The sequence below is a fragment of the Thalia democratica genome, chromosome 7 (assembly GCF_965202585.1).
Source record: "Thalia democratica chromosome 7, ktThaDemo2.hap1.1, whole genome shotgun sequence".
Classification (NCBI taxonomy): Eukaryota; Metazoa; Chordata; class Thaliacea; order Salpida; family Salpidae; genus Thalia; species Thalia democratica.
This window is the reverse complement of record NC_139171.1, coordinates 45,162,125-45,189,290: the sequence shown is the minus strand read 5'-3', so window position 1 is coordinate 45,189,290 and position 27,166 is coordinate 45,162,125. Positions and strand designations below refer to the sequence as shown.

The window sequence follows — 27,166 nt, the reverse complement described above, 5'->3', positions numbered from 1 at the left end:
TGCATGTTTAAAAACTATAACCAAGACTAAATCAACTTCTCGGACACACAGCCATTGATTAGTCTTAAAAAGAAAAATTGATAATAAAAGCGTAATTAACCAAGAAATCATATAGTTATTATATATCATATTATGTGATATTATATAAAACTGAAAATAAAATTTTTTCTGTGACTCAAGCAGAATTAAATAACTGACATTATTTCTTTTAGTTGTTTTGTAACAGTATAAAAGTTCAACAGTTTTGTCAAAAATGAATGAGAAAAAACGCAAAGGTAAGAGTTAAAATTAATAACTAGACTCAAATAATCTTTTTGCCTCTTTATTTAATCATATGAATAAACAAACAGTCAGATAATATTTTTTTTATGAACAACAAACAGTCTTTAATTTACTAATTAGTAAGATTTTTTTCTAAAGCTAGCAAAGCTCTAAGCCAATCACAGTCATTGAAAAAAAAAGTCAGAAGTGATTCTGATGATGGGGATGCTACAAGAGATATGGCAGATCCTCCTTCAGTACCTAATGTTGAAGAAGTTGATGTTCCAAAACTTGTAAGAAAATTGATTTGTTTGCAGCACTTAATTTTTATTTTTAGTTTAACTAAATTTTTTAATTAACTCAAAGTCTAAACATAAAATGTTTGGATTTTTGCTATGTGAAAAATTGTAGAAAATATGATTTACTGCCACTTAGTAGTTATTTATATTATTTAATGTTTAAATTCTTTACAGTTTATAGTTATTAACTTTACAGAAATGTAATGCTCACTGCATTTAAGTTGTTTGACAAAAGCAAAATAAAAACATTTAAAGATGTTTAAATATAGTTTGACTTGTCTATAATCTCTAAAAACAGTACATTTAGTTTATTGACTTTAACTAATCAAAGCCAGTTTATTTTTTCAAGTTACTATGTAATGAGATAATTCTAAATTAAGTTCTTATCAAACCACAAATTCTTTCAGATAAAGAAAGTTTTATTGTAGTTTAACACTAACCATACCTGAAAAAGCTTGTTATTTTCAAATTTTGTGCAAATGTTTTTGACAGAGTTGTCACACACTTTGTCTAAATTAATTTTTTTCCTGAATATCAAGCTAGTTCGACTTAAGACAATAGGAGACGAGTCCAAATTTTTTTTACAAAAATAACCTTATCTCCTAGTAGGAATAACAAATTATATATAGTAAAATAGTATTTATAGAAAATAAGAAATTTATTTAACTTTTGAGATATATTCAGTAAAAAGTTTTTGCAGTTTCAGTTTTTTCAGAACGTATAAAAATTTACTAAAATCTGTTTTTGTTTTCATAAATTAAGCATTTAGTTTTAATTTTTCAGCGAAATGTTTCTTTCATTATTGTAAAAATTTCTATAGTAATGTTATTAAAGTTAAACTTAGCATTTTATGATTAAAATGAAAATAGTAAATAAATATATATATATGTATATGTTTTTTATTTTTTAATAGAAGTAAAAAAAAAATCTCAAAAAGATTCTTTATTATCAAGATAAAATTAGACTGAGAAAGTTTAGGAATATTTTATTAAAAACTGGAGAAGATGCATTTTTTAAGTTAAATCTTTTTTTTTCATTTTTATTTTGTCATTTTTAAAGAATTTATTAAGCTCTCCAATCTGTGTACACTTATATCTCAAAAAATTATTAAATATTCTAAAGAACTTTAAAAAGCTCCTGCTACCTTAACTTACAATTGTTTAACACAAGATTAACTATAAAAAGTGCTTAACTCCCTATAGCTATGAGTAGGGAGTACTTGGGTTATGTTTGCTGGACTTTTTAAGAAATATGATTAAGATGTGTTTTGGCTTCATTAAGATGAATCTTAAAAAAAAATTGAAAAAAAAAATTACTGCCCAAAAAACTAATTTCCACCCCCAAAGATCATGCGCTGCTTTTGATATAATATGACGTCATAATTACACAAGGTAAGCGAATTTTTTTGTAAAATTGTACTTATTTTCTAATAAGCATGTTCTTCTGCTGTTTTTACCTTTAGTTTCCTTGATTTTGAATTTAAAATGTGTGGAGCCAGTTAACCAGAAAGATATAACTAATGTAATATCATTTCGATTGCATGTTGATATAGATATAAAATACCTTTTAAATCACTTTTAGTTATTAGATATATGATTATTGAGAGCAACCGACTAAGAGTAATATTGTTAGACCTATATACCATAAAAACTGCATGTAAATTTATTAAAATTAGTGTAATTTTGTTGTTTGAATATAAAGATTTTTTTATTTAATTAAGCAATAGTTATTTATTTGTGTTAATTTTTATTGAAGCTAGCTAAAGTATGTTGTTTTTGTTTTCACATTACTATTAGTTTAGGTTTTTAAAGTATTTCAAATTTGAATTAGTTAATTCTTAATTTTTTAGTTAGTTTAAATGTGTAGATTCTCTAATTTAAAAGCTCTGTATCAAATCCTTTTTAATTTTAAACGCATAGAATTTTATTATTGTATTTACTTTCTATAAATGCTATTTACAAGACTTAGCACTTAGCAAGTATAAACTTTTAGCTATATAATATATAAAAGCTAAATATTTGAACAGCTTTTTTCCGGTTCATAACTTATTTAAAAAATATAACAGAATACATCTCATTTTCTTTAAATTTATTTTAGTACTTTTTTTAAAGTAGGCTCATCAAAAATTATTTCTTATTAAATAGGAATGAATACAAATTGAAATAAAATCATACTGAAGTTTAAAGTTTTAAAATATAAAATGACGTAATAATCAAATGTTAGAATTAACTAAGTGCTTATGCTGTATACATTTGGTATACTAATAAAACTCCTTAGAATTAAAACAATCTAAAATAAACAAGCAATAAGAATTAAAATTAAAACTACACTTTAAATTAAAATTTAACAAGAATCTAATTACTTTAAAATTACTTAATATAAGGATTTAAAAAGTCTAGTTTGGTATACAAACTTTTTCTGCTTACATAAACTGGGCCTTAAAGATTGAATACATAAGGCTTCCAGAATATAGTGATAGTTGCTGTTACTTTTTTTATTAAAGTATTAATGTATTGTTTCCTAGGACACCCTTTATTTTAAATTTCTTTTGGAATTGCATTACGTACACTTTATTAAAGTAATTATTTACTAATATTAACAAGTTTTGTTTAACTTTGGTTATCCTTCACCAAATGCATTGGTCTAAAGTAAATTTAGGGCTTCTGAATATGCAGAAATACTGCATTGCTTCTTTTTCAATTTAGGCCTACAACAATGCTAAAGATATTAATAGCAAAGTGGACCAAAGCATTTGGTGAACAATATGCACTACCAAAAATCAAAGTAAAACAAAACTTATTTTATATCTATATCAACATGCATTTGAAATGGAATAAGGTTATTAATATCGTTTCAACTAACTAGCTCAACACATTTTAAGTTCAAAATCAAAGAAACTTAATGTAAAACAGCAGAAAAGTTTGCTTTTTTTATTAGAAAAAAAGGACAATTTTAAAGACAAAATTTGCATATTTTGTGTAATTCTAACAACATAGTTTATCAAAAGCACTTAAAATGTCTTTAAATGTATGCCTACAATTATAAGCTTTCATTTAAGGTATAAAATATAAGTTATTGAGGTATAAATTATACAGAAATTACAGGTATAAGTATATAAGACAGGGATTCTTTAAGTGGGCGGTACCGCCCCCTGGGGACAATTTTAATAAATTGGGGGGAGGGGCAATAATTAGTATAGGGGCGAAAGGGGAGCAAATTATAAATTTTGAGCAATTTTGAAATTTTGAAACTTACACTAGATATTCTTGAGTTGCAGATAGAGAGCAAAAAAAAGGTCTTAGGTGTATTTATTAGTAATTTTGAAACTTACACTAGATATTCTTTAGTTGCAGAAATAGCAAAAAAAAATCTGTTTAAACAAGGCATTGAAAGAATTGGATCTAGGCAAAATGATCAAGCTTTCCATCAATGGAATATCAGACTAAATCGGTCAAAATCAGGCTAAATTAAAAATAAAATTGTGCACAAACCCTGTACTTTTAGTAAGTATGTAAATTTTCAGAGAAAATCAGCAATAAATGTTTATTTTTCCATAAGAAACTTTATACTTGACTAACTATATCTCAAAAGTTTGTCAAAATTTATGTTGCATAAAAAGGGTTTTATAGCATATAATTTCAAAATCCAACTACTTTTTTTGTAAAAGTACAATGTTAGATCTCCCTATGACCTTGCAAAAGAAAAAGCTTAACATTAGATGATAAATTAAATATTTTTTTTCTTCATGAATACTTGTTTAATAGTGGCCAATAAACCTGGAATTCTTGAAAAACCTTGAGTTTGACAATTTAGGCTAAAAAATCCTATAATTCTGAACAAAAATAAATAAAAAACCTGGAATTTGAAACATTTTTTACATTATAGTAATAAAATTTCAATTTGACACAAAATCTATTATATTAATAAGAACTTTTGTCATCATCAAAACATTTTTTATTAAGAAACACATAAGTAGCTTCTACATTTTCTTATCAATGTAGCTATGCCACTAAACACTGTTTTTTATTTTAAACTTAAAATACTCTTAAGAACGTGTACTTTCAAAAACCTGGAAGAAATTTATAAAACCTGGATAAAATTTTTCAATAACAATGGGTCACTCTGTTGTTTAAAAAGTGAATTTGTTTTTGATTATGTAGCTAATGAGTTTCAATACAAATCAACTAGATTTAGTCAATCTAAAGTTTTTTTTAAATCGATAAATTAAAAAAGAAAACTGTAAACTAAAATTAAAAGAAATTATAATAAAAATAGCATTAAAGCAAAACTCTATTTTTTATAAAAGTTTGTTGGAGTCTTTATATACAGTATTTTCAAATTAAATTCAAATTAAAAAGAAGTAAATTTTATACCATAATAACTCAATAAAAAATAAACCTAAATAAATTAAGAAATCAGTCATATAAGCATTATAATTTTGAGTTTTATAAGTTATGAGTGTTGTATACAATACTTGATGAAATAAAGATCAATTTTGAAAAATGTTCCTCTACTAGAATGTTATTAGAATTTTTTTTTAATGGAGTTGTGTAATATGTTTGGCTGTATGAAAAAATGTATTATATATACACACTCATTAGTTAATTAGCGACTTTTAATAAACACTATTTTATATTTGTTTTTTCTATTATATATTTTTTCTACACCCAAAGTAGTTTTTTAGGTGATAATGTAAATTTAAAATTAAACTAGTTTTATTTATGTAATTTTGAAATAACTGGATTTAAACAATAATAAAGTTGTTTTTTAGTGTTTTGTTTATCAAGTTATAAATATTTAGATGTACTCAAAGAAAGATATTGAAACTCAACCAATAAAAGGAGGAATTTTACAAGAAATAGGGGAAAAAGATGAGAACATTGTTACTATTCAAAGTTTTTTATTGTATTTTTTTCTAAATTAGCATTTTTCTAACGTAATTTAACACTCAAACTAGTTTATTTTTGTTAAATACTCAAGTGGATTCAAGTAAACATTCATTTCAAAGAATAATACATTACAAATTCATGGTTTATTTGGTGTTGACGCCGTTTCGACTTTTCATCAGTCATTATCAAAAACCAAGCGGTGCAAAATAAATATAAATTAAGTGTTAAAAAACTGAATATACAAGACATATTAAGTAATAAGATATATATATAAACAGTTGTATATTAAAGTTTACAAACTACAGTAAAATTACAAGGTTAACAATAAAATTTATGCACATAAACATTTATACATGACAAAATCTATAAAACTAATCAAAAATTCTTAAAGTGTGGGTAATACCCGGTTTATTATATTGTTTGTTTAAAATTGGATTATAACATTTAATTAAAATAGCTTCACTGATCAGAGTCTCAAATTTGCTCCTACATTCTTTTAAAATACTAAAATTGTAAATAGTTATTATTTCATTTTTACAGTTATTACAATTACTAATATGGTCAGTTACAGCTGTTTTTCCTCTTAAATGTTCTTTGCCTCTTTTTATTAGTGGTCTCGAAGTAAATCCAATATATTAGATGCTCTTATCCTTAGAGCACTTATATTCGTAAACTACGTTAGATTTCAATTCGTGAGATGTCTTGTCTTCGTTGCTGAAATAATTACTTTTTAATAAGTTATTTTTTTTTTTTTGAGAAACATAGACTAGTTTTTAGTTTAAACTTTAATGAGGTCTTTCTAATTTTTATATTTGTTTTTTACTTAGCTTTTTATCTAACATTTATTTATTGTTAATTTTAAAGTGTTGATTTTAATTATAAAGTGAAATTTATAAAAGTTATAAACAGTACACCAAGTGAAAAACTGCTAAATACACTAACAGACCTAATGACTCAAAACTATTTTTACTGTTACAGTAGAATATAAAATTTTACAGAAGAAACAACTGCTGAGGAGTCATTGACAGAGCAGACTCATCATATTATAGTACCATCTTATGCTTCTTGGTTTGATTATAATGAAATTCATGGTATAGAAAAGAGGTAATTGAAAAGAGCTTCATATTAATCTATTTTAATTTATATCAAAATAATATTTTTATATTTGTATAAAATAAAACTATAACATAATTATAAATAGTTCTTCTAAATAATAAAAAAAAATTAGTTCAGCGTTTTCATTTTTGTTCAAATAAAATAGTATTTTATTTTTACACTAAAAGTTTTGAAACCACGATTTAAAAGTTTATGAGGATTTTTTTTAACTTAAGGGCATAGTGGGGTCTAACATTATTTTTACTAAAAATAACATTGGATTTTGTAAAAAAGCTTAAAGTACAAACTACAAGCCAGTTTTTATAGAATAAAAATATCTTAATTAAGTTTTGAGATATTGTAATTTTTATAAAAAGTTTCCAATACAAACGTATGGACCGCAAAATTTTTGGGGTCAGTATTATTGGAAATTTAAAAAATCACTAAAAATCTATCTACTCCTTCAATTTTTGAGCTAGAGACCTCAAGCTTTCAGGGAACTGTCCTTTTATAATTTAATAGACTTTGGATGTTGTAATTAAAAAAAAATAGTTTAATAAAAAGATAGGTGTATTTTTTAATAAAATTTTATAAAAAAAAACCCTGGTTTCAATCTTTTTCAAATTTGATTATAAACTTTCTGTGAAAAGTTGAAAAAGATTGCTTAAAAAATGAAGGAGGAGGTATATTTTTAGTGAAATGATTTTTTTCGCGTTTTTAGTTTGCCAGTTCCATTAGGAACTTATTGAGGTCACCAACTTTGATCGCTCATATCTTAAAAAAGTTTATACAAGCGGTTAAAAATTTCTGATAGCTCAGATAAAACTCTATAAAGAAGATCAGGGTGGACCCCCTATGCCCTTAAAATGTTGTTTTCTAATTATAAATTAAATTGTAAGTAATTTATATATCAAGGTCTAAACTTTAAAGCTTCTTATACCAAAAAGTACTTTAAATTTATTAAGTTTGAAAAAATTACCTTGAACCTAGGACAAAGTTTGATTAAGTAAGACAATTCTTTCACATTTAAAAAATCTTACTAAATTTAATGACTTTTAACCAGTATTTTAAGGCCATAGGGGAGGGGTGGATAAAGAACCTTTTTTACATGTTCATTTTATATTAAAGATCTTGACTTCGCTACTAAATGTTTTGTAAAATTGAAACTAGTATTGAGATGATAGGTTCAAATTTAGAAAGCTCAATAGGTCCCTCTTGGTAGGACCAAAGTAAAGGACAAAAAAGTAGATTATTATAAATCTATCTTCTCTTAAAGCTTTTAAACATTTGATCTGAAACTTTCTCAAAGTTTTAACTTAATAGCAAACAGTTCTGTTGTAGGATTTTTTTTAGTAGACATAATTGAAAAAAAATTGCCAAATTCTTAAATTTTAACATTTATTTGATTGTTTTAAAATAAATTTTTTATTAGTATAATGAACATTTTCTAAAAATTTTAGGTTAATTGGCCATAAATGAAAGGAAGATTATTTTTTTGTAAATTTTTTCAAATTTCCAGTAAGTAGACTATAGTTTTTTTTTCATACATGTCTATCGGATACTCTTTACACAACTCACTATATCTCAAAAATTTTTTTTTTACTGTTTCAAAAATATCTTATAGTATATAATTATAGCTTTCATATATGAACTTATGTTAGTTTTTGTAGAAAAAATATTGAACTCCCCCTAAATAATGTTATGGTTGAACTACCTAAATAATACAATGATGTTTTTGAATAGAATTATTTCATGTAAGTAGAATTTTTTGTTGAAATTCTAGAAATAACCATAAATGTAGATCATTTTCAAGAAAAATGTTTTCTTAGTTTTATATTTGATATTTATACCTACTAGTAGCTTGAAAGTTTGTTGGTCAAAATGCATTCTCATTAATTTATATACCACCAATAAGAAAATTATAGGAGCTCATAACATTGTTAATTTGTATCTCAAACATCAAAAGTTTTAAAACTTTGTTTAAAAGTAGTTTTTCATTTCTTTAATAAGCATCTAAAGGTTAACATAAAAAATTAAAACTACAAGGCACACTAACAAATTTTTGGTCTTATCATTCCTCTTTATCCTTTAACTCACATATTTGTTTTCTAGATTTCAAGTGAATTATTTATGACCGTAGGAGTAAAAAGTTTTTATAAGTTAGTCTTACTAACTAGACATTTAACCAGGCTAAAAGTTATTTTTTTGAATTGTTCATTTGTTCAAAATTAGTTTTTAAGTGTAAGGGTTAAAGTACATTATCAGATATAAAAAAGCTTCTTTTGGATGACCCCAACTTAATTTAAAAAAAAGTCAATAAATATCTATCTTCTTTTACAGTTTTTAAGCGATCATTTTCAAAAAAAAATTACGAATGACCTTGTCTTATACTTCTTTTATTATCAAAACAAAAAAAAAAGAACTTTTTGCTTTTCATGTTTTATTTATACAATATTTTAAGAAGAAATTGAAATAATTTTACAAAATTTCCTAGAAATTTGGCGTCCATAGCATAAAAAACCTTGCTAAGGTAGAATAATAGTATTTTTTTTTAATTTCTAATAAAATTTTCAATTAAATTTTGCTTTTCATACGTTTGTATTTAAAAATTTCTAGTTTTTACATAGTATACTATAACTAATAAATTAGTTAATTTTATATTATTAAAAAGTTATTTATTATTTTCCAAACTCTCAAATAATTACTAAAATTCATATTTGTAAAATTATTTTATAAAGTCCCTTTAAGACTTTATTAAATTTGATTTTCATTGATATTTGATAAATTTTTACTTCTAACTGGTAGAAATATAAAAAATTCTTTAAAAATCTAAATTTAAACGTTGTGAACTTTTTTTAATTGGTGTATATATAAAATGATATAATTTTTCAGAGGTCTACCAGAGTTTTTCAATGGAAAAAATGCATCTAAGACAGAAGAGATTTATTTTACATACAGAAATTTCATGATAGATACTTACCGTTTAAATCCAATGGAGTACATGACAGCAACTGGTGCTCGAAGAAATTTAGCTGGAGATGTTTGTGCAATAATGAGGTTTTTTAGAATTTTTAAAGAAAACTTGTTGTAATATTTTGTTTTTAAGTCAGTCTACTTATTTTTTTTACTCTTTACATTTGTAAACATTGAATTGTTAAGTATACTAAAGTATAGTAGATTTATAACTGTATTTTATTTGTTTATATGTTTCTTACATTTTCTATAGATTTTCTAAACAAAGCAAGAAAAATTTCCTGAAGGTTTGTGGTAATTATCTCTAAAAGTGTAAGAGGAGATTGATTTTTAGTAATTTATAGTTACTTGCTGTTTTAGTTTTCTCTTTTTATAAAGAGAAACTATTGTACTCTCCAACTTTGACCGGCATTATCTCAAAAAATATTTTGAATTTTTAAAAAAGCAACTTGTAGCTTATTTAAAATTTAACAAAATAAGATCAACATGTGAAAAAAGTGATTTACCTTCTTTGTCCTTAAACTGCGTTATTTGTTATTGTTGTGGTAAATTTAGTTAATTAAGCTTAATTTAACTTTATTTTAAGTTTTTGGTTCATACTTTTTTTTTTGTAAATTTGGGCCAACTCAGGCTAGTTTAATCTAAATCAGGTTAATTTCTGGTCACAAAGGTTAACTTTTTGTTTTAAAGAGGAGTTACAACCTTCTTTAATATATACATAAGTTACTGGGAAGTTAGGTTGACTTATAGTTTATAATATTTGATCTAGCTTTAAGTCATTGAAGGTTATATTATCTGTTTATATTTTTTTAACTTTTCATTATACTAATGTTTCAAATAAAAAAAAGGAACCTTTAAATATTTTAAAACTTTTTACCAAGAAATGTTATAAATTTCAGTAATAAGTAACAAATACCAACTGTTACTATTATTAGCATTTTGTAAATAGTTTGCCATGTTACAAAAATATCTTTCTGGTAGATTATGAACAAAACTTTCAACTAACATATGTACATTGTACCTGGAGTTTTTAAACTTTTAAATCAACAAGTTCCTAAAGTTTTCAGTAATAATTGTATAAAACGTTTATATAAAAAGCTAATAAAAAAATAGAGTACACGCTTTTTTGGAACAATGGGGTTTGATTAATTACCAAGTGGATCCAGATGCCAAGCCACGACAAATGGGACCACCACCAACTTCTCATTTTCACGTTCTTGCTGACACTCCGACGGGACTCCAGCCTATTGCTGCTGCAAAGCCTGCTAATGTTAATTCTTCTGCTGCTAATAACCTTGTTGATTTTGACAAGGTCTGTTTATTCTTTGTCTAACTAAAAAAATTTGATAAATACTTTTTAATTTGTAGGTTTACTAAAAAAATAAATACAAGTTTGGTAATAATTGTACTTCAAAGAAGTTTTTGGATTTAAACTATATTTAAGTTTTTTACTATACTGTTTTTTAAAAGCGTACCCAGTTTTATAAGTTTATTTTATTATCAGTAATTAAAGTTAGTATAAATATTTGCCTATTGTTTATAGGAAAAAACAGGGTTGAAAACTCCAGTTACAAATGCACCTTTAACCAACTTTGGATTGAACTCCGATGTATATACTGCTCACTTGAAGGCTCAACAGCCAAAAGGAAAAACTGCTGCAGCTGCTGCTGTAGCTAAACCTTGGACTAATAAAGAAATTTTGCTACTGTTAGAATCTTTGGAAATGTATAAAGTAAGATTTTTTTATAAAGTAAAAACCGTAAAAGTTTCATATTCTAGTTTATTCGATGTTTTATTTCTTTCTACTTGTTGCTAGTACATAATAAACAATGAACTTCACCGCACGATCAACCGGTCGTAGGATTGTCTCGGATGCTGTTGTTCTTGATCATGCGGTGAAGTTCATTGTTTATTATCGATGGCATAAAACATCTCAACTTTGTTGATGATGGCCGAAATAAATACTGGCTACTTGTTGCTAGTTTAGTTTGTTAATTTATATTACAAACATTTTATGATTCATCAAATACTTTTAGTCTCTTCTGTATTTTACTTATCTAAAAATTCTTTAACTACTAGGTAGTTTAGAAGTACATGTATTCTTATTTGTTATATGTTTTATCATGGTTGCCAAAAAACCTTAAACCTGGAAAAACCAGGAATTTTTAACAATTTTAACATGTCAAGTAGTAAAATTTCGATTTGAATCAATTAATTTACAGATATTTTTTTATCATAATGAAAAATTTTATTATATTACAAAACAATTTAATAGCTCTACAGTATCTTTTCAATGTTTTTATACTATATGACACAGTTTCTTACCTTAAAATTATCTTAAAACTAAAAATAGACCCAAAAATATGTACTTTTAAAAACCTGGAGAAATTTGCCAAAATTATTTTGCAACCCTGTTTTATGTTTTAGATACAATTTTTTTTTACATAGTTAATTTTATCTAGGAAGACTGGAACAAAGTTTCGGAACATGTTGGTAGTAGAAGTCAGAGTGAATGTATTTTACAGTTTCTCAGGCTTCCTATATTAGATTCATATATTGATGGTTAGCCTTATAGATGTAGAAATGATAAATATTTAAAACCTTTTTTTGCACAAATCATGTAATTGTTATATGTTTTTATATACAGTATACATATCTTTGATCAGTACTTTAAATCTAAAATTTGTTTTAATAACTTTTAAGTCTTTAGCTTTACACTTGATTTTCTGATGTCTAGCAGGACAAACTTAAATTAATCACTTTAAGTCCATTTCATTCAGTAATATTTCGTTAGTATTTATTACCAATCTGTAACAACCTTAAATAAAATTTATTAACAAACTATTTTTAATAGTTTTATTCCTATCAGATTTTTACTAGTTTTTATTAGTTTTTGTTACGTGTTTATATATATTTTGTAAACCAAATCCAAGCCGTAATGCAGGCTTGCCACAAAGTCAGGAAAAACAAAAAAAGAGTACAAAATCAGGAAAAATGGTGGTTTTTGAAATAAAAAAGTAATGTATGTTCAGTAAATTTGATATAAACATGCTCTTAACAAGAAAGTTTATCATCACTAAAAGTTTTGCCAATGTTATTTTCTAAAAAAAAAAGGTTTTATAATTCATCTTTAATCTGGGTCTAATTGAGTTTTATGGAATAAATATTATATTTCAAGTCTTTGGTCCTGTATTTTTGAATAGGTTTTAATTAATAATTTGATTTAGAAATACCAGGAATTTTTTTTCAGCTCGATCTGTGGCAACCCTGGTAATGTCTTAATAAATATTTGTTTTAATTTTAGAGTTAATTGTATATGAGGTTTCGCATTAGTTTCATTAATTAGTTAAAAGAAACATTTTATTTATGAAAGAATTCGTTAATTATACATTACTTATGCTTATCTTATCTCCTTGGATTTAACTAGATAACTTTAATTGTTGCGCTATAACATAAGCTAAAAGATTAGATTTTTCAACCTAAGAAAAATTATATAGTTATGGTTATCTTTTTGTCACTGTAGTACATTAATATTTAATTTCACTACATTGTATCCTTTTTTATGATTAAGCTCTTGTACTTGCCTAAAATTCCAAAGTCATATTTAAGCGGAGATTATAAGTTATATATGTTTCTGATCTATTTTATGTATAGTGACTTTGTCTGAAAACTCTTTATTTGTTAAAAAATATATTCATTATTTTATTACAAATATACTAAAACTGTAATAACTTACTCAGGGTTGCCACTTGGTCAGGAAATTAGGAAAAGTCAGGAAAAATTTAAAAAATGACAAAAGTCAGGAAAAAATGGGGGGTTTTGAAAAAAAGTCAGGAAATTTTATAAAATTTAAAAAAAAGTCAGATTTTGTCAGTTTAAATTTACAAAATTCCTTGTTTTCCAAAGCCTTCAAATGGTATAAATTTATTAAAAGTCCTTTAAAGAAGTCGGAAAAAAATTCCTAAATTTTCCTAGAAATTTACAAAAATATTTCATTATATTTCCAATGCCTTCATCTGGTATAAATTAGTAAAATATCTTTTACAAATCTGCAAAAATTTTCTATTAACATATTGAACAAGTACCCTACTTGAACAAGCAGATTTTGTAAGCTTTTTGGTATTGATGATCTGTAGCAAGGACACTTCCATAGTGAAACTGTGATATATACACAAAAGTTTATCCAGCATAAATTTAGAATCAAAGTGTATTTTGTTTAAGTAAATAATTGAGTTCTTTATAACTAAGCAGTTAGTTTAGTATTTAAGTAACAAGTTAATGTGTATACTTTACCTCTTTATAATTTTTTCAAAGTTGTTTGAATTTATAAAATAAGTTGTAAGAGAGGTATATGCCAAGATTAAGTTTACTTATTATTTGTATATTTTGTAGAGTAACTCAAGTTTTTAAAGTAAATAAGAGTATATTTATTTGTTACAAATTTTATACTAAATGATAAGAAGAAATATTTTATAAATGAAAGTAAAAATAAATGAGTGCCAAAAGAAATGAAATGAAGCCCACAAGTTGTGGCTTGATTTAGAGAAAAGATTCTCTTTAACAAGTGTAGGGGCAGCAGATGAGAGCGATTTAAATAAAATGAGGCAAATGATTTAAACTGCCAAGTAAATGAAGCGGAATGCAGTTCAGATGAAAGAAACCGTATCTTCATTAGATGAAGAGGTTGAAGTGCTAATAAAAAAGCGGAGAAAATAAATTTTAGTACATACATTTAAAAAAACAGTATTTGATTAAGTTCTTTATTGTTTTAAAGTTTTAACTGTAAAAATTCGTTATTGTTTTGAGTTGTGAAAGTTCCTTATTGATTTAAGGTTTTAGTTGTAAAAGTTCCTATAATTCGTTTCGTTTATTAAGATACATTTATGCTAGGAAATCCTAAAAAATTGTGTTCTTTATTGTTTTAAGGTTTCAACTGTAAAAATTTGTTATTGTTTTAAGATTTTAGTTGTGAAAGTTTGTTATATGTCGTTTGTCTATCTAGATACATTTAAGCTAGGAAATGCTAAAAAATTGTGTCTTTTTTCAAATAAGCTTTGTTTATAAGGTAATAATACAAGTATTTTGCTGATATAGCTGTTTATTACATACACCAATCATACACAGATGGTTTAAGTGATGTGCTGGAAGTTTGATGATAGAATTCAGCAAAAAACTGTTGTTTTTAACCTGTATTAAAATTAGATTGAAAGCTTTATATAGTTTTAAGTGTTAGATTATGTATTTTAGAATAAGTTTAATTTAAGAGTTTGATTTAAAAAAGTCAGGAAAAGTCAGGAAATTTTTCTCAGCTTGATCAGTGGCAACCGCACTTACTATATATCAGATGATTTTCAGAAAACTGAAAAATATGACCCTGAGATGTTTTAAGTGTTATCTGCTTTTATTTTTCTGTATGATTAATTTGTTTTCAAGTTTTTTTTTTGTTCCAAGGCTCAGCCATTGAAAAGAATGGAATTGGTGTAGGTGATTCACAACAGCTTCCATTTTCAAAACAAGGTAACCCAGTTATGAGCACAGTTGCCTTTCTTGCATCAGTTGTCAGCCCTCAAGTTGCAAGTGCAGCAGCAAAGGCTGCCATTGATGAATTCACTAAACTCAATGAAAAACCACCACAACATGTAGTTGATGCTCACATAAAGGCTGTTAGTTTATTAAAACTTTTTTGTTTAACAGTTTAAAAATGTTTTTATAACTTTTGTTTGTTATAAAATTCATAAATTTAATTTTTTTGATGTTAGTAAAATGTGATTTTAAAAATTATGTTTTTTTAACAAAAGAAATAAATAGTATGTTTTTAATATTTATATTTTTAGATTGTTAACGGATTAACACACTTCAGCGGAGCTCTGTAAAAAAAATACTGTAAGAAAGAGTACAAGCTAAACTAGGTATATACATGTGTCCATTAAAAATAAAAATAATAGCTATAGATTTTAATAGGTTAATGGTTAATAATAGATAAAATACGTAATGTTAAGTCCGAATGTTATAAAACTATATAATATTTGTAACTATTTAGTCAAAAGCAAGTCTAAATTAAATAGATTAAAGTAAAAATACAAAATAAAATAATAAATCATAATATAAACTACTTAAATTAAATCAAGGAAGTACTAATTCTAAATATAAAGTGGTTTATAAGATGTAACGTTATAAGGCGTTAAATCCTGGAGATCCTGATAAGCTAAGCTTATCGGAATGTATATCACAGATGTTCTTGTGCTAAAACTTTATTCCGACTAACGGCGTTTCACTGCTCTCAAATAAATTTAAGAACAGATCTACGGAGTCTATAAAATGTTAACACACATTAGAAAAAAAGCAGAAAAAAGCATGTATAATTATGTATAGTGTTTATCTAGGTAGTAACTATAAATGGACTTTATGGTTTAAAAACAAAGTTTGGGATAAAAGCGTAAAATTATAAAATTGTCTACAAAAAAAACAAATTTAATAAAAGTAGGCACCAACCTCAAAAAGCTCTAAGAATAGGCAAATTTTAAAAATGAAAATTAAATTGAGTTGTGCAGAAATGTTACGTCATAATAATTTTAACAAATTATTCAATAATTTATACAGCTTGAAAACATGAAGTATTAAACTTGCAAGAATATATAAGTTTTGTGAAATAAATTAGTACATAAATAGACAGAGTTTGGGTTTTTTCACAGGTACGGTAAAAGGCCAAACATGGAGTGGAGTATTGTTTCAAAGATAATACATACATCCAACGGAGTAAGTAGAATTTGCCCAACTTGCAATACAGAAAGAGCAGTAATTGCAGCAGAAGATAAAGACCTACTTCTGAATAAGCGGCAAGATTTATCGAATATCTGTCCCCATAACCGACGATTCTACTTTAAATAACTCTGTCTATTTATGTACTAATTTATTTCACAAAACTTATATATTCTTGCAAGTTTAATACTTCATGTTTTCAAGCTGTATAAATTATTGAATAATTTGTTAAAATTATTATGACGTAACATTTCTGCACAACTCAATTTAATTTTCATTTTTAAAATTTGCCTATTCTTAGAGCTTTTTGAGGTTGGTGCCTACTTTTATTAAATTTGTTTTTTTTGTAGACAATTTTATAATTTTACGCTTTTATCCCAAACTTTGTTTTTAAACCATAAAGTCCATTTATAGTTACTACCTAGATAAACACTATACATAATTATACATGCTTTTTTCTGCTTTTTTTCTAATGTGTGTTAACATTTTATAGACTCCGTAGATCTGTTCTTAAATTTATTTGAGAGCAGTGAAACGCCGTTAGTCGGAATAAAGTTTTAGCACAAGAACATCTGTGATATAAAGTGGTTTATAATGATTCAAAAAAAAAACAATAAATAATTACGTCATAATATTGAGCTGTTATACATAAACATTAGGACAAGTAATTTAACTTTTACTACAAAGTTAGATATATTATTCTTTATCTTTGGAAAAAGTAGTAGAGCGCTTTAATTTGAAAAAAAAAAGTAAAACAACAAACATTAGTTATTGAATAAATAAATTAAACTATAGTATAGGTAATAAAAGCTACATAAACTTAGTATAATATATAATTTTATTGAATGTTTATAATGGTTAAATCTAAGTTATAACAAAATTAAAGTTAACAATTAGAAAAGCAAATTAAATTTAAATTTAAGAAATTTAAAAAACAAAGCACAAAAATCAAACTTGTTATTTAACTTTCAAAGCCCTGACCAATAATTAAATTACAGCCGCATACAGAAGTTATATATGTACATATGATTATTTTATTTTTAATGGACACATGTATATAACCTACTTTAGCTTCTATTCTTTCCTTACAGTATTTATTTTTTACAGAGTGTTGTTGAAGTGTGTTATTCCGTTAAAACACAGAAGCATGTGTTAGTGTAATAAATAAAGGATACTGTATAATTTTTTATTATTATATATTCCAGTGAACTTGTTTCGCTAGGATCTTTTGTTACCAAACGCTTAAATTTATATTTTTGAATAGTTATTTTCTGATTGACTATTTTCGCAGTGCTTCTTTTATTGCATAGCTAAACATTTTATTTAAAAAAATTCAAATATTACTGAAACAATTGTAAACAATTTTGAATTAGTATGTTTTTATATAAGCATTTTCATCTGTTTATGGTAGGAAATTTATAAATTTAACGATAAAGGTTTTACATAACTTATTTTTTTCTATAAATCTATATTGTTCCAGTTAATTTTAGAAATTTAAGCGCTATTTCTTTTTGTATATATTTCTAATGTGTGTTGTTAGGTTGAGGAGCAAGCGAAACTTGGAAATATAGACCCAAGCTACGGAATTGATAAAAGTAATATTGCCGGTTGTGATAAAAAAGGTTAGTATACTTTCTTTATGGGTCTACAAATGTGTATATAAATAGTGTTTATAAAGTGTTCCCACAAACAAGTATATTAAAAATACCTATTTAGTTTTGAAAGATAAAAGCATTATTAATTATTTAAGTCTTAAACAATATAAAAAAGACATCATTGCAAAAATCCAGATATATTTCACGTTATTTTCATCAGTGGATACATAGCAATAAATAAAAAATAAGCTTAACTTATACAGTAAGAAAAGTAATCATCATAAACTATTATTAATTACACACAAAGTTAATTACACAAAACTAATTAAAATACAGTTATTAGAGCTAATTAAATACAAACATATAAATACCAAAAAGAGCATTAAGAAAATTAAGCAACACTCTAGTCAAATTCTTTTTGCCTACAAAGGGTAGGTTTTCTATTTAAAATTTAAATAATTGTTATTTATTACTTAATATTATCTTATAAGAAAAGGGTCAATGAACATGTACCTGCTTGCATTGATAAGTTTTTTGAAATTAGTGGAAAAATAAAAGAAGTCTAATAAAATTATGAATGCTATAAAAAGATCTGCTATTGCGGAGCATTTGGTGAATAAGCAAAGTTGTGCTAAAATTTTAAATTTGAAGATATTTAACTAACATAATTAAAAGTTGCTGTAATGTGTTGGACTTATTCAAAATGGAAGCTATATGTATTTTAAATAGAAAACCTACCCTTTGTTGGCAAAAATAATTTGACTACAGTGTTGCTTAATTTGCTTAGTGCTCTTTTTGGTATTTATATGTTTGTATTTAATCAGCTCTAATTATTGTATTTTGATTAGTTTTGTGTAATTAACTTTGTATGTAATTAATATTTGTTTTTGATGATTACTTTTGTTACTATACAAGTTAAGTTTATTTTTTATCTATTGCTATGTATTCACTGATGAAAATAGCATTGAATAAATCTGGATTGTTGCACTGAGTTTCTTTTGTAAATTGTTTAGTATCAATTTCGACTTCAAATATTTGTATTTACGTTTTGAATGGAAGTTCATTCTATTATTTTCGTTGTTCTTCAAATGTAAAGATATTCAATTATTTTTTTCCTAAGTATTACACTATGTATTGTCGAAAAATGCATTTTACAAATACTTTAGTTCAGAAGTTTTTTTTTTTTGTTATAAATAAAAATATAATATTGTATTATACTATTATATAAACATCATTATACCTTACTAAAATTTATCATAATATTTTTTTTCTTAACAAGTTATTTTCAGTTGAAAAAGAAAGTGAGACACGAAGCAAAAATGAAAATAAAACTTCTGAAACTCAGGAAGGTGAAAAGATGGAAGTTGACAGTGCAACTAATACAAATGAAGATGAAAAAGTTATTTAAATTATTTTACATAAATCCAAAACGGTTCATTATAAGTTCTGATTATTTAAATTTTAGGACTGTAACAAAAAAGTAAAAGACGAAGAAAATTCAAAGGATGAAGAAAAAAATCATGTAAATTAAATTGATTGTTTTGTAAATTTAATTATCTAAAGATTATAAAATGTTGTAGCAATTGAATTTTTTATAGCATTGTTGATATGATGAATTTAGTTTGATTTTGATTTATAATAAAGGAAAAGAAAGATGCAGAAAAAGAACTTGAACGGGATATTCCGAAAGGAACTTTGAAAACTGCAGCTGCATCGGCTTTAGGTGCAGCAGCGGTGAAAGCTAAATACATGGCATACATTGAAGAAAGAAGAATCAAAAGTCTTGTTGCTCAGCTCGTTGAAACACAAATGAAAAAGTTGGAAATTAAGCTGAGGTTAGTTTTTTTGTTTAAAAATGTTAATAATGTTTCCTTGTTGTTTGCTATAATAGTTTTTTTTAAGTATTTAAAAATGCAATTTCTGTTAGACATTTTGAAGAATTGGAGACAATTATGGAAAGAGAAAGGGATCAACTTGAAATTCAAAGACAACAACTTGTTTCTGATAGGCAAAAGTTTATGCATGAACAAATACAATTGCAAGGACTTAGGATGAAAAGTGTTAGTATTTTTAAAGATTTTTCTACTTTTTTGAACTTGAAACTTTCACGCTATTTACCACTTTAACTTATTTTCAAAAAAATATTTGATAAAATATGCATAGCCATTAATTAAATTATTTTTCGGATACTGTGTTGTAAAACTATTACGCCATTAAATTGTTGAGTTTGATCTAAATCATTACAACAATAGGTATTTCAAGAATTTAGTTTGGTTCTTTAACTCATTTAGGAAAGTTTTTAACCAATCATATACAAAACTTCATTTCATTATTCATTTGAAATCAAGTCTAATTTATAAATATTTTTTTTCCCTTGACTTTTTATTAAACATTCGTGCAGATAAGTATTTTAAAGTCAAATACGTTGAGTAATTTATGTTTACGTAGGATCTTAACCAAGTTTTTTATAGCATTCTTAATTAAATACTGCAGCAGGAGATTTTAAGTATGAATTACTTTGAATCAGAGCAAGATGAAAAACCTTCAAATGCATCTAGTGCAATTGTACTTGATGAAATTAATCCGGCTAATAGTTATTTCTACAATGAAGATCAGTATTATTCATCTGTTAGTAATTGAATGGGAGTATGTATTTGATGTGCAGTCAGATATATTGTGTTTTATCGTGTCTTACTTTTGTGTATGCTTTTGTATGAATTGTTGTTGTTGTTCTTATATGTTTCTACAGCTTTATCATAATAACATAAGCTTGTTTATATAAAATTAACATATGTTGCAGCATTCCGTAAAACATTTATATGTAATTATATAAACTGTAAAGCATACTTTAGTTAGAAAATAAATATTGCAACTCTTTTAATTATTTTTTTAAATTTTTTTATTATTATTTTAATTTCAGCTGTTTTGAATGTACCATAAATTATTATTAATAATCGAAATAGTTAGTAACCATTTGTATATGTGTACACTTACTTTTGTTGTTTGCATTATCATTCAGTTGTTTAAGTAAAAAGTAGTTCAGCATAAAACTTAGTGAAGTTAAGTTGTTAAATAGTTATACTTGAATAATTTAAGTTTTATTTATGATTTTTCTAGCATAGTTCTATTATTAATCGTTAGTTTTAAACATTTATTGTTTTCATTAAGTATTTTAAAATAGATATTCAAATTTAAATTGTTGGACGAGTTAATAATGTATTCTTTGCTCTATCTCTCTGAACTAACTAAGGCTTTTTTTTTCTAAAAAGGCTAGAATGTTATGTAGTTACACATACCTACGAAGGTAGCGATCTTATAAAACCAACTTTTAAAACTTGTCGAAATTAAAAAATGCTAAGCATTTCTCTATGTTTGTAGTTTTTTGTCATTTATTTAAGTGGTCCAATTTTTATGCCTGTGTCCATAGGTGGATAGTAAACAACAATAACAAACTTAATAATGCACCATTCCATCCCTGAATATAAAAAATAAAATATTTTTATTAAGTCATTAAAGTAAAACAAATAACTAAAACCAGATGCAAAATTACATTACAATTAAAATCTTAAAATTAAGTTTATTTTAACGACTGAAGCAAGTGTTTATTTAACTAGTAAGTATTTCCAATTCGATCCAATTTTAAATTGCTCTTTAGTGTAACCACTTATATAAACTGGTTTAAGATTTTTTTACCTTAAGTAATTCTTTTTACAATTAGTTGCTGTTGAAACATTTAGTTTGTCTTTGTGCCAAAGTACAACATTAAAAAAATAATTTGAAATTAAGCGTAGTTTAGTTTATAAATTGTTTTTAAGTTCATTTTTCTAAAGTATTATTTCTTAAATCGTTAGGCTTTTTGATAAATTTACTGTACTGAATTTATATGTTTTAAGTTGTTAATTCTATTTTTTGTGAGAAACTAATAAGTTTTTATTGTTGAAGATAGAATAAGTTTAACTTAATTTTTTACAGAGTCAGCCGAAAGTAGTGACTCCAGTTTCAACAACCAACAACGGGCCTTCAGCACCATCTGGTGGTCAATTTGTTGCCCAGCAACCACAACATTCCCAAGCACCAGAGCAGCAACAAGTCAAGGTACCAAGTTGGCATATTAAAGAAATTATATGAAACTAATACTTAATTGAATATTGATAAATTTGTGTAAAATTTTGTAACATTTTTTTTTAATTACTCAAGTTTGTTTTTTCTTACAATTCAGAAACTCTTTTAACAGCCAACTATGCAGCCTGAAAACCAGCAACAAATGTATCAGCCACAGGCTAATCATTCACAACAGCCACAAGGTTTTTTTAATTATTTGAAAAAAAAGTTTATTCAATTATAAGTCTGTTCTTAATTTTGATGCATAACTCTTAAAGTCATCATGGTGGGCAAGAATCGAGCTAAACTTGACATAGGGAATAAATTTTGTATAAAATCATTGACTATATATCTTAAAAAATATATTTTAAAGTAGCTCAATATTCAGGGTTGCCGATAAATCTGGAATATGAGAAATTAAAAAAAAAAACCTGGAGTTTTTAACAATTTTAACATATTCAGTAGTAAAATTTCGATTTGATACAAAAAATCTATCATATAGATAATTTTTTTTTTCATCATCAAAATTTTTTTATTACAAAACACATTTAAAGTAGCTTTACAAAATATTTTCAATGATTTTATACTATATAACACGGTTTTTTACCTTAAACTTAACTTTCAACGAAAAATAGTCCCAAAAATGTCTAGTTTTGAAAACCTGGAGAAAATTTACGAGAAACATTTGGCAACCCTGAATATTATAGCAATTGAATTTTTCAAACAACTTTTTTTGAATCTTTTAAAAACGAATATAACACACTTGAGTAGTAGCTCCTTTAAACGTTTTTGCTATATGCAGGGTTGCCACAAGGTCAGGAAGTCAGGAAAAACTAAAAAAAAAAAGACAACAGTCAGGATAAGTCAGGAAGTTTGACAAAATTAAAAAATCAGAGATAATCAGTTTAAATTTAAAAATTCCTTATCTTCCAAAGCCATTAAATGGTAAAAAATTAATTAAAAAAATTTTAAAGTCAGATAAAAGTTGCAAAATTTTTCTATAAATTTACAAAGTTGTTTAATTTCCAATGCTTCATCTGATATAAATTAATAAAATATATTTATAAAACTGCAAAAATGTTTCTACTTTCATGTTGAACAAGTACCCTACTTGAACAAGCAGTTTTTGAAAGCTTATTAGTATTAATGATCTGTAGCAAGGGCACTTCCATAGTGAAACTGTGATATATATAAAAAAAAATTATCTAGCTTAATTTTAGAATCAAAGTGTTTTTTTTTAAGTAAATAATAGATTCTTTATAATTAAGCAGTCAGTTTAGTATTTTATGTAATAAGTTGATGTGTGTACTTTACCTCTTCATAATTTTTTCAAAGTTGTTAAAATTTGTAAAATAAGTTATGAGGCAGGTATATACAATGTTTAAGTTTACTTGTTATTGTATAGTTCCTTATATGTCGTTTCGTTTATTTAGATACATTTATGTTAGGAAATGCTAAAAAGTTGTGTCTTTTTTCAGGCAAACTATGTTTTTAAGGTAATGTTACAAGTATTTTGCTGAAAGAGCTGTTTGTTGCAAATACATCAACCATACACATATGGTTCAAGTGATGTAATGGAAGTTTGATGATTGAATTTAGCAAAAAAACTGTTATTTCAACCTGTATTAAAACTGGATTGAAAGCTTTATATAGTTTTAAGTGTCAGATTATGTACTTGAGAATAAATTTAAATTAAGAGTTGGATTTAGAAAAGTCGGAAAATTTTAGTAAAAAGTCAGGAAATTTTACTTAGCTTGATCTGTGGCAACCCTGTATCTGAAGTTATATCATTTGAACTATGAAAAAAGAAGCGTACAACTTTTATGTAATATCAGTTTTATAAAAGTTATTTTCTTTGGCTAACTATTTTCTAATTTTAAAAATATCAAAATTTTATTTATGCAGAATCCCTTCAAATTGCCTTGCGTCAACAGGCATAACTTCCGTTGTAAACCAAATTTGATATTTTGCTTGCATAAAGCGCTAAAATTTTTGGCCTTTTGGCTACCAATTGAAATATTTTTCTTATATAACATTGCTGCCCCACTGTTCGTACCTAATCCATGTCCTGTTCGCACTTAAGTTGTTCTCTAAGCAATATAAGGTTAAGCTAATTGATTAGATTTTTGTACTATCTAAGTTTTTAAATTTGGTGTTTTCAAAAATGATTTAGTAGTGAAAAGTGTAAAATTATTTTTTTAAATTATAAATAGAAAAGGTTATTGAAATTAACATTTATTTTAATATAAAGTTATTGGTTAAAATTCCTATTTATAGTAACATTAATAATTCAGTTTGTAATTGTTTTTAAAAGATTACTGTTGAAGTTATTATTTTGTATTTGTTAAATTCTTTTAAGATATTTTAAAGCAGACTCAGTTTCTTTCAAAGACCTCTTCAGTGCTTATTTAAAATCCAAACAAATACAAAATTAGAAAAATGGCAAGTTAATCGAATATAAAAACTTAGTAGTGAGTAGTTTAGATTAGTATCAGCCCTAATTGAATTGTATAAATCAGAAAATTTGACAAATATAAAAACTTAGCAGTGATTAGTTTAAATTTGTATCAGACCTAATAGAATTGTAGAAATCTGCAGTAAAAATGTTATTTTATTTAGAACTGGAAACTAAATGCTGAGTTCCAATTTAACTTATCAAATACAAATACAGAGCTTGTGTCCAAACAAGCAACAAGTTTAAATCAAATAAGCTATAAGTGGACTTATTCCAACACTCAAATCCAAATACAGGATTTGTCGACTGAAGTGACTGCAAGCAAGTTATAAAAACAATGATTTTGTTATTTTTCTTAATTGAAGTTGCATCATGATAATGCAGTTTTATACATAATTATGAGTAATTTGCATTTAGCAATTTGTCGATTATGATTGGCCGTACAGTTTCATTTTGATATTCGAGACTTAATATCAGGGATGCATTACCAATGCATTACAAGGTATAAAGTTTAAGGTCGTAATTGAAGTATTAATATTTTTACAAATTGAACTTATTATGTAGAGTGTTGACTGCATTATCAGATACTTTCTACAATTTAACAAAATTTCATAATTACTAATTAGTGTCTTGTACCCTAGTTTTTACTATAAGAGTTTCTTTGGTTCTGTAACCCCCTCAAAAAAAATACTCAAAAGGTTTGGTCAATATTTAACAGGGTTCTTGCGCGTCGGGCTAAATCAGTTTTTTTTGAAAAAAGTAGAAAAACGTCAGGCTAAATCAGTTTTTAAATTTAGAAATTAGAAAATCTCAGTTTTTCTCAGTTCAAATACTTGAAAATTTTTGATAAAAAAACATATGAAGTGTTAATTTTTACTAAAACTTTAAAAAAAGTGATATGTCATCAAAAAAGTAGTTATTTAATCAAGATTTTATCTGTTATATTTGTTATACATATAAGTGAAATAGAGAAATAGAATTACTTTGTTTAACTGTGCTACACTTTTTTATATCAAGTAAATTGAAATATGTAGAAGTTCAACAAGCCAACGGATCAACAGCAATAGCTTCAAATCCGGGACAACCCCTTAGTCAAAACTACAGCCAGCAACCGCCTTTAGGTGGAGAAATTGTCGGTCAGCCAATGCATCAGTGAACTCAACAACTAAAATGATATATAATGTCAGCTGATTTTATGCGGTTGTTAATAACTTTTTGTAAGTTAAGAGTCGCTTTTTTATAGAAGTATTAGACTACCTTTATATTTTTAAGCGAAAATACTTGTGTGGATTATTCTAATGTAAATATAACTAAATATAATGTTCTAATAATTAATAATGAGTGTTTTTGAAATTCTTATTTTGATGTCGTGTTCGTCCATAATTTGTAATAATAAATGCTTGAAAGAACTTTTTGTAAACTTTATATATTATTCTTAAGAACTAGCAAAAAAAATGTTACAGCTATTTTATATGCTTTTACCTATTGTGTTTTTAAACTCATAAAGTACTTGTTATAACTAACCTTTTTGGGTTTGTCATGGATTAAATTTAATAAACTTTATAATAAAACCGTTTAAGCTAAAGAAATTGTTTTATTTACAAAATCGTAACCAAAGTTTTGTATCTTCTATTTTTTTACTTAAGGTCCAAAAAGAATAACTTGTTAAAAATTTTGTATAAACTCATTTTTTTAAAGGATGATTTCTTGTGTTATTTAAAGTATTAAAATAATTATACTTGAAAAAATAGTTTAGGGTTTGATTTTAATAAGTTTTTGGATAATAAATTAAATAAATTTTTGCTTTCTACTCATGTTCTACGGGATCCGTCATTTTTTGCTGAGATCCGGATACTAATTCCAAAATTAAATCTGGACAAAATTAATTAAAAAAATTATAAGTAGACCAACCACAATTAATTTGTAACAAAATGTTTATGAAAAGTCATAAGTAAATCATAACGTTTTATCAAATCCACAGTACTTTTCTGCTTTGTTTCAAGACACTCAAGTTTTTTAAGTATTTTTTTCTGCAGTGTTGAAAGTAAACAACTAAACAACTCTTTTTAATCCTTAACAAATTAGAATATGTTTACTTTTTTACGGTTGCTCAATATGGTTAAGCATTTTTTCTAATCGGTTGGTCATATTTATTGTGACAGCTATATTACTACAGTTGCTATATTAACGTTATACTAAAGTTTTATTGGCCATGATCATAACTTGGCTTGGAACAAACATAAGGGAAAATAAAAAGAATAGCAACAGCGCTTATAGGTTTCAGGAAAAGATTCTTAAAAGCATTAGTGTTCACAAAAAAAACCTGATTAACTAGTCTTAATAATAATTTAAACAAAAAAAAATGTATTAATTTAATAGCACATGAGAGGTAAATCACTTTTTTTTCACAACTTGATACAGGGTTGCCAAAAACTTGGAATTTGAGAATTTATGAAAAAAATCTGAAGTTATTTTTAAAAACCACTAAAAAAATTGAACCTAGAATTTTTAGCATGTTAAGTAGTAAAATTTGAATTTGACACAAAAAATCTATGCTTAAGATAATTATTTTTATCATCATCAAATTTTTTTATATTAAAAAGCACATTTAAAGTATTTATATACCATTTGCAACCTAATATCATTAGATTGTTCATTTTGTTTTTTATTACACAAAGCTTATCAAAACCGTACGAGTTTCATTCTCAAGTGATAAATTTTAAATGAAATTTGAAAAAA

The 27,166-nt window shown here is 25.3% G+C and overlaps 1 protein-coding gene across 3 annotated transcripts; it reads left to right on the top strand.

Annotated features, from left to right (window-relative positions):
• The first annotated feature begins 210 nt into the window (after window positions 1-210).
• Window positions 211-25,830, top strand: LOC145840208 (SWI/SNF complex subunit SMARCC2-like). 3 transcript variants are annotated; one of them, XM_082947376.1, is made up of 18 exons: window positions 211-275; window positions 421-554; window positions 5,362-5,455; window positions 6,448-6,553; window positions 9,437-9,601; window positions 10,631-10,829; window positions 11,061-11,249; window positions 11,980-12,079; window positions 14,969-15,180; window positions 17,817-17,898; window positions 19,161-19,270; window positions 19,337-19,393; window positions 19,516-19,706; window positions 19,799-19,931; window positions 20,365-20,499; window positions 21,844-21,966; window positions 22,106-22,175; window positions 25,462-25,830. In XM_082947376.1, the coding sequence occupies exons 1-18, from the start codon at window positions 254-256 to the stop codon at window positions 25,581-25,583; spliced, it is 2,244 nt and encodes a 747-aa protein (XP_082803502.1). In that variant the 5' UTR covers window positions 211-253; the 3' UTR covers window positions 25,584-25,830. The 3 variants fall into 3 exon arrangements, with proteins under 3 accessions (XP_082803502.1, XP_082803503.1, XP_082803504.1); XM_082947377.1 differs by lacking the exon at window positions 20,365-20,499; XM_082947378.1 differs by lacking the exon at window positions 22,106-22,175 and having other exon boundaries at window positions 25,462-25,626.
• Window positions 25,831-27,166: the final 1,336 nt, after the last annotated feature.

Coding starts and splice junctions, on each gene's coding strand:
- LOC145840208 (XM_082947376.1), top strand. CDS start 254: ATGAATGAGAAAAAACGCAAAG. Junction 6,554..9,436: donor ATTCATGGTATAGAAAAGAG/GTAATTGAAAAG, acceptor ATAATTTTTCAG/AGGTCTACCAGAGTTTTTCA. Junction 19,707..19,798: donor AAGTTGGAAATTAAGCTGAG/GTTAGTTTTTTT, acceptor AATTTCTGTTAG/ACATTTTGAAGAATTGGAGA.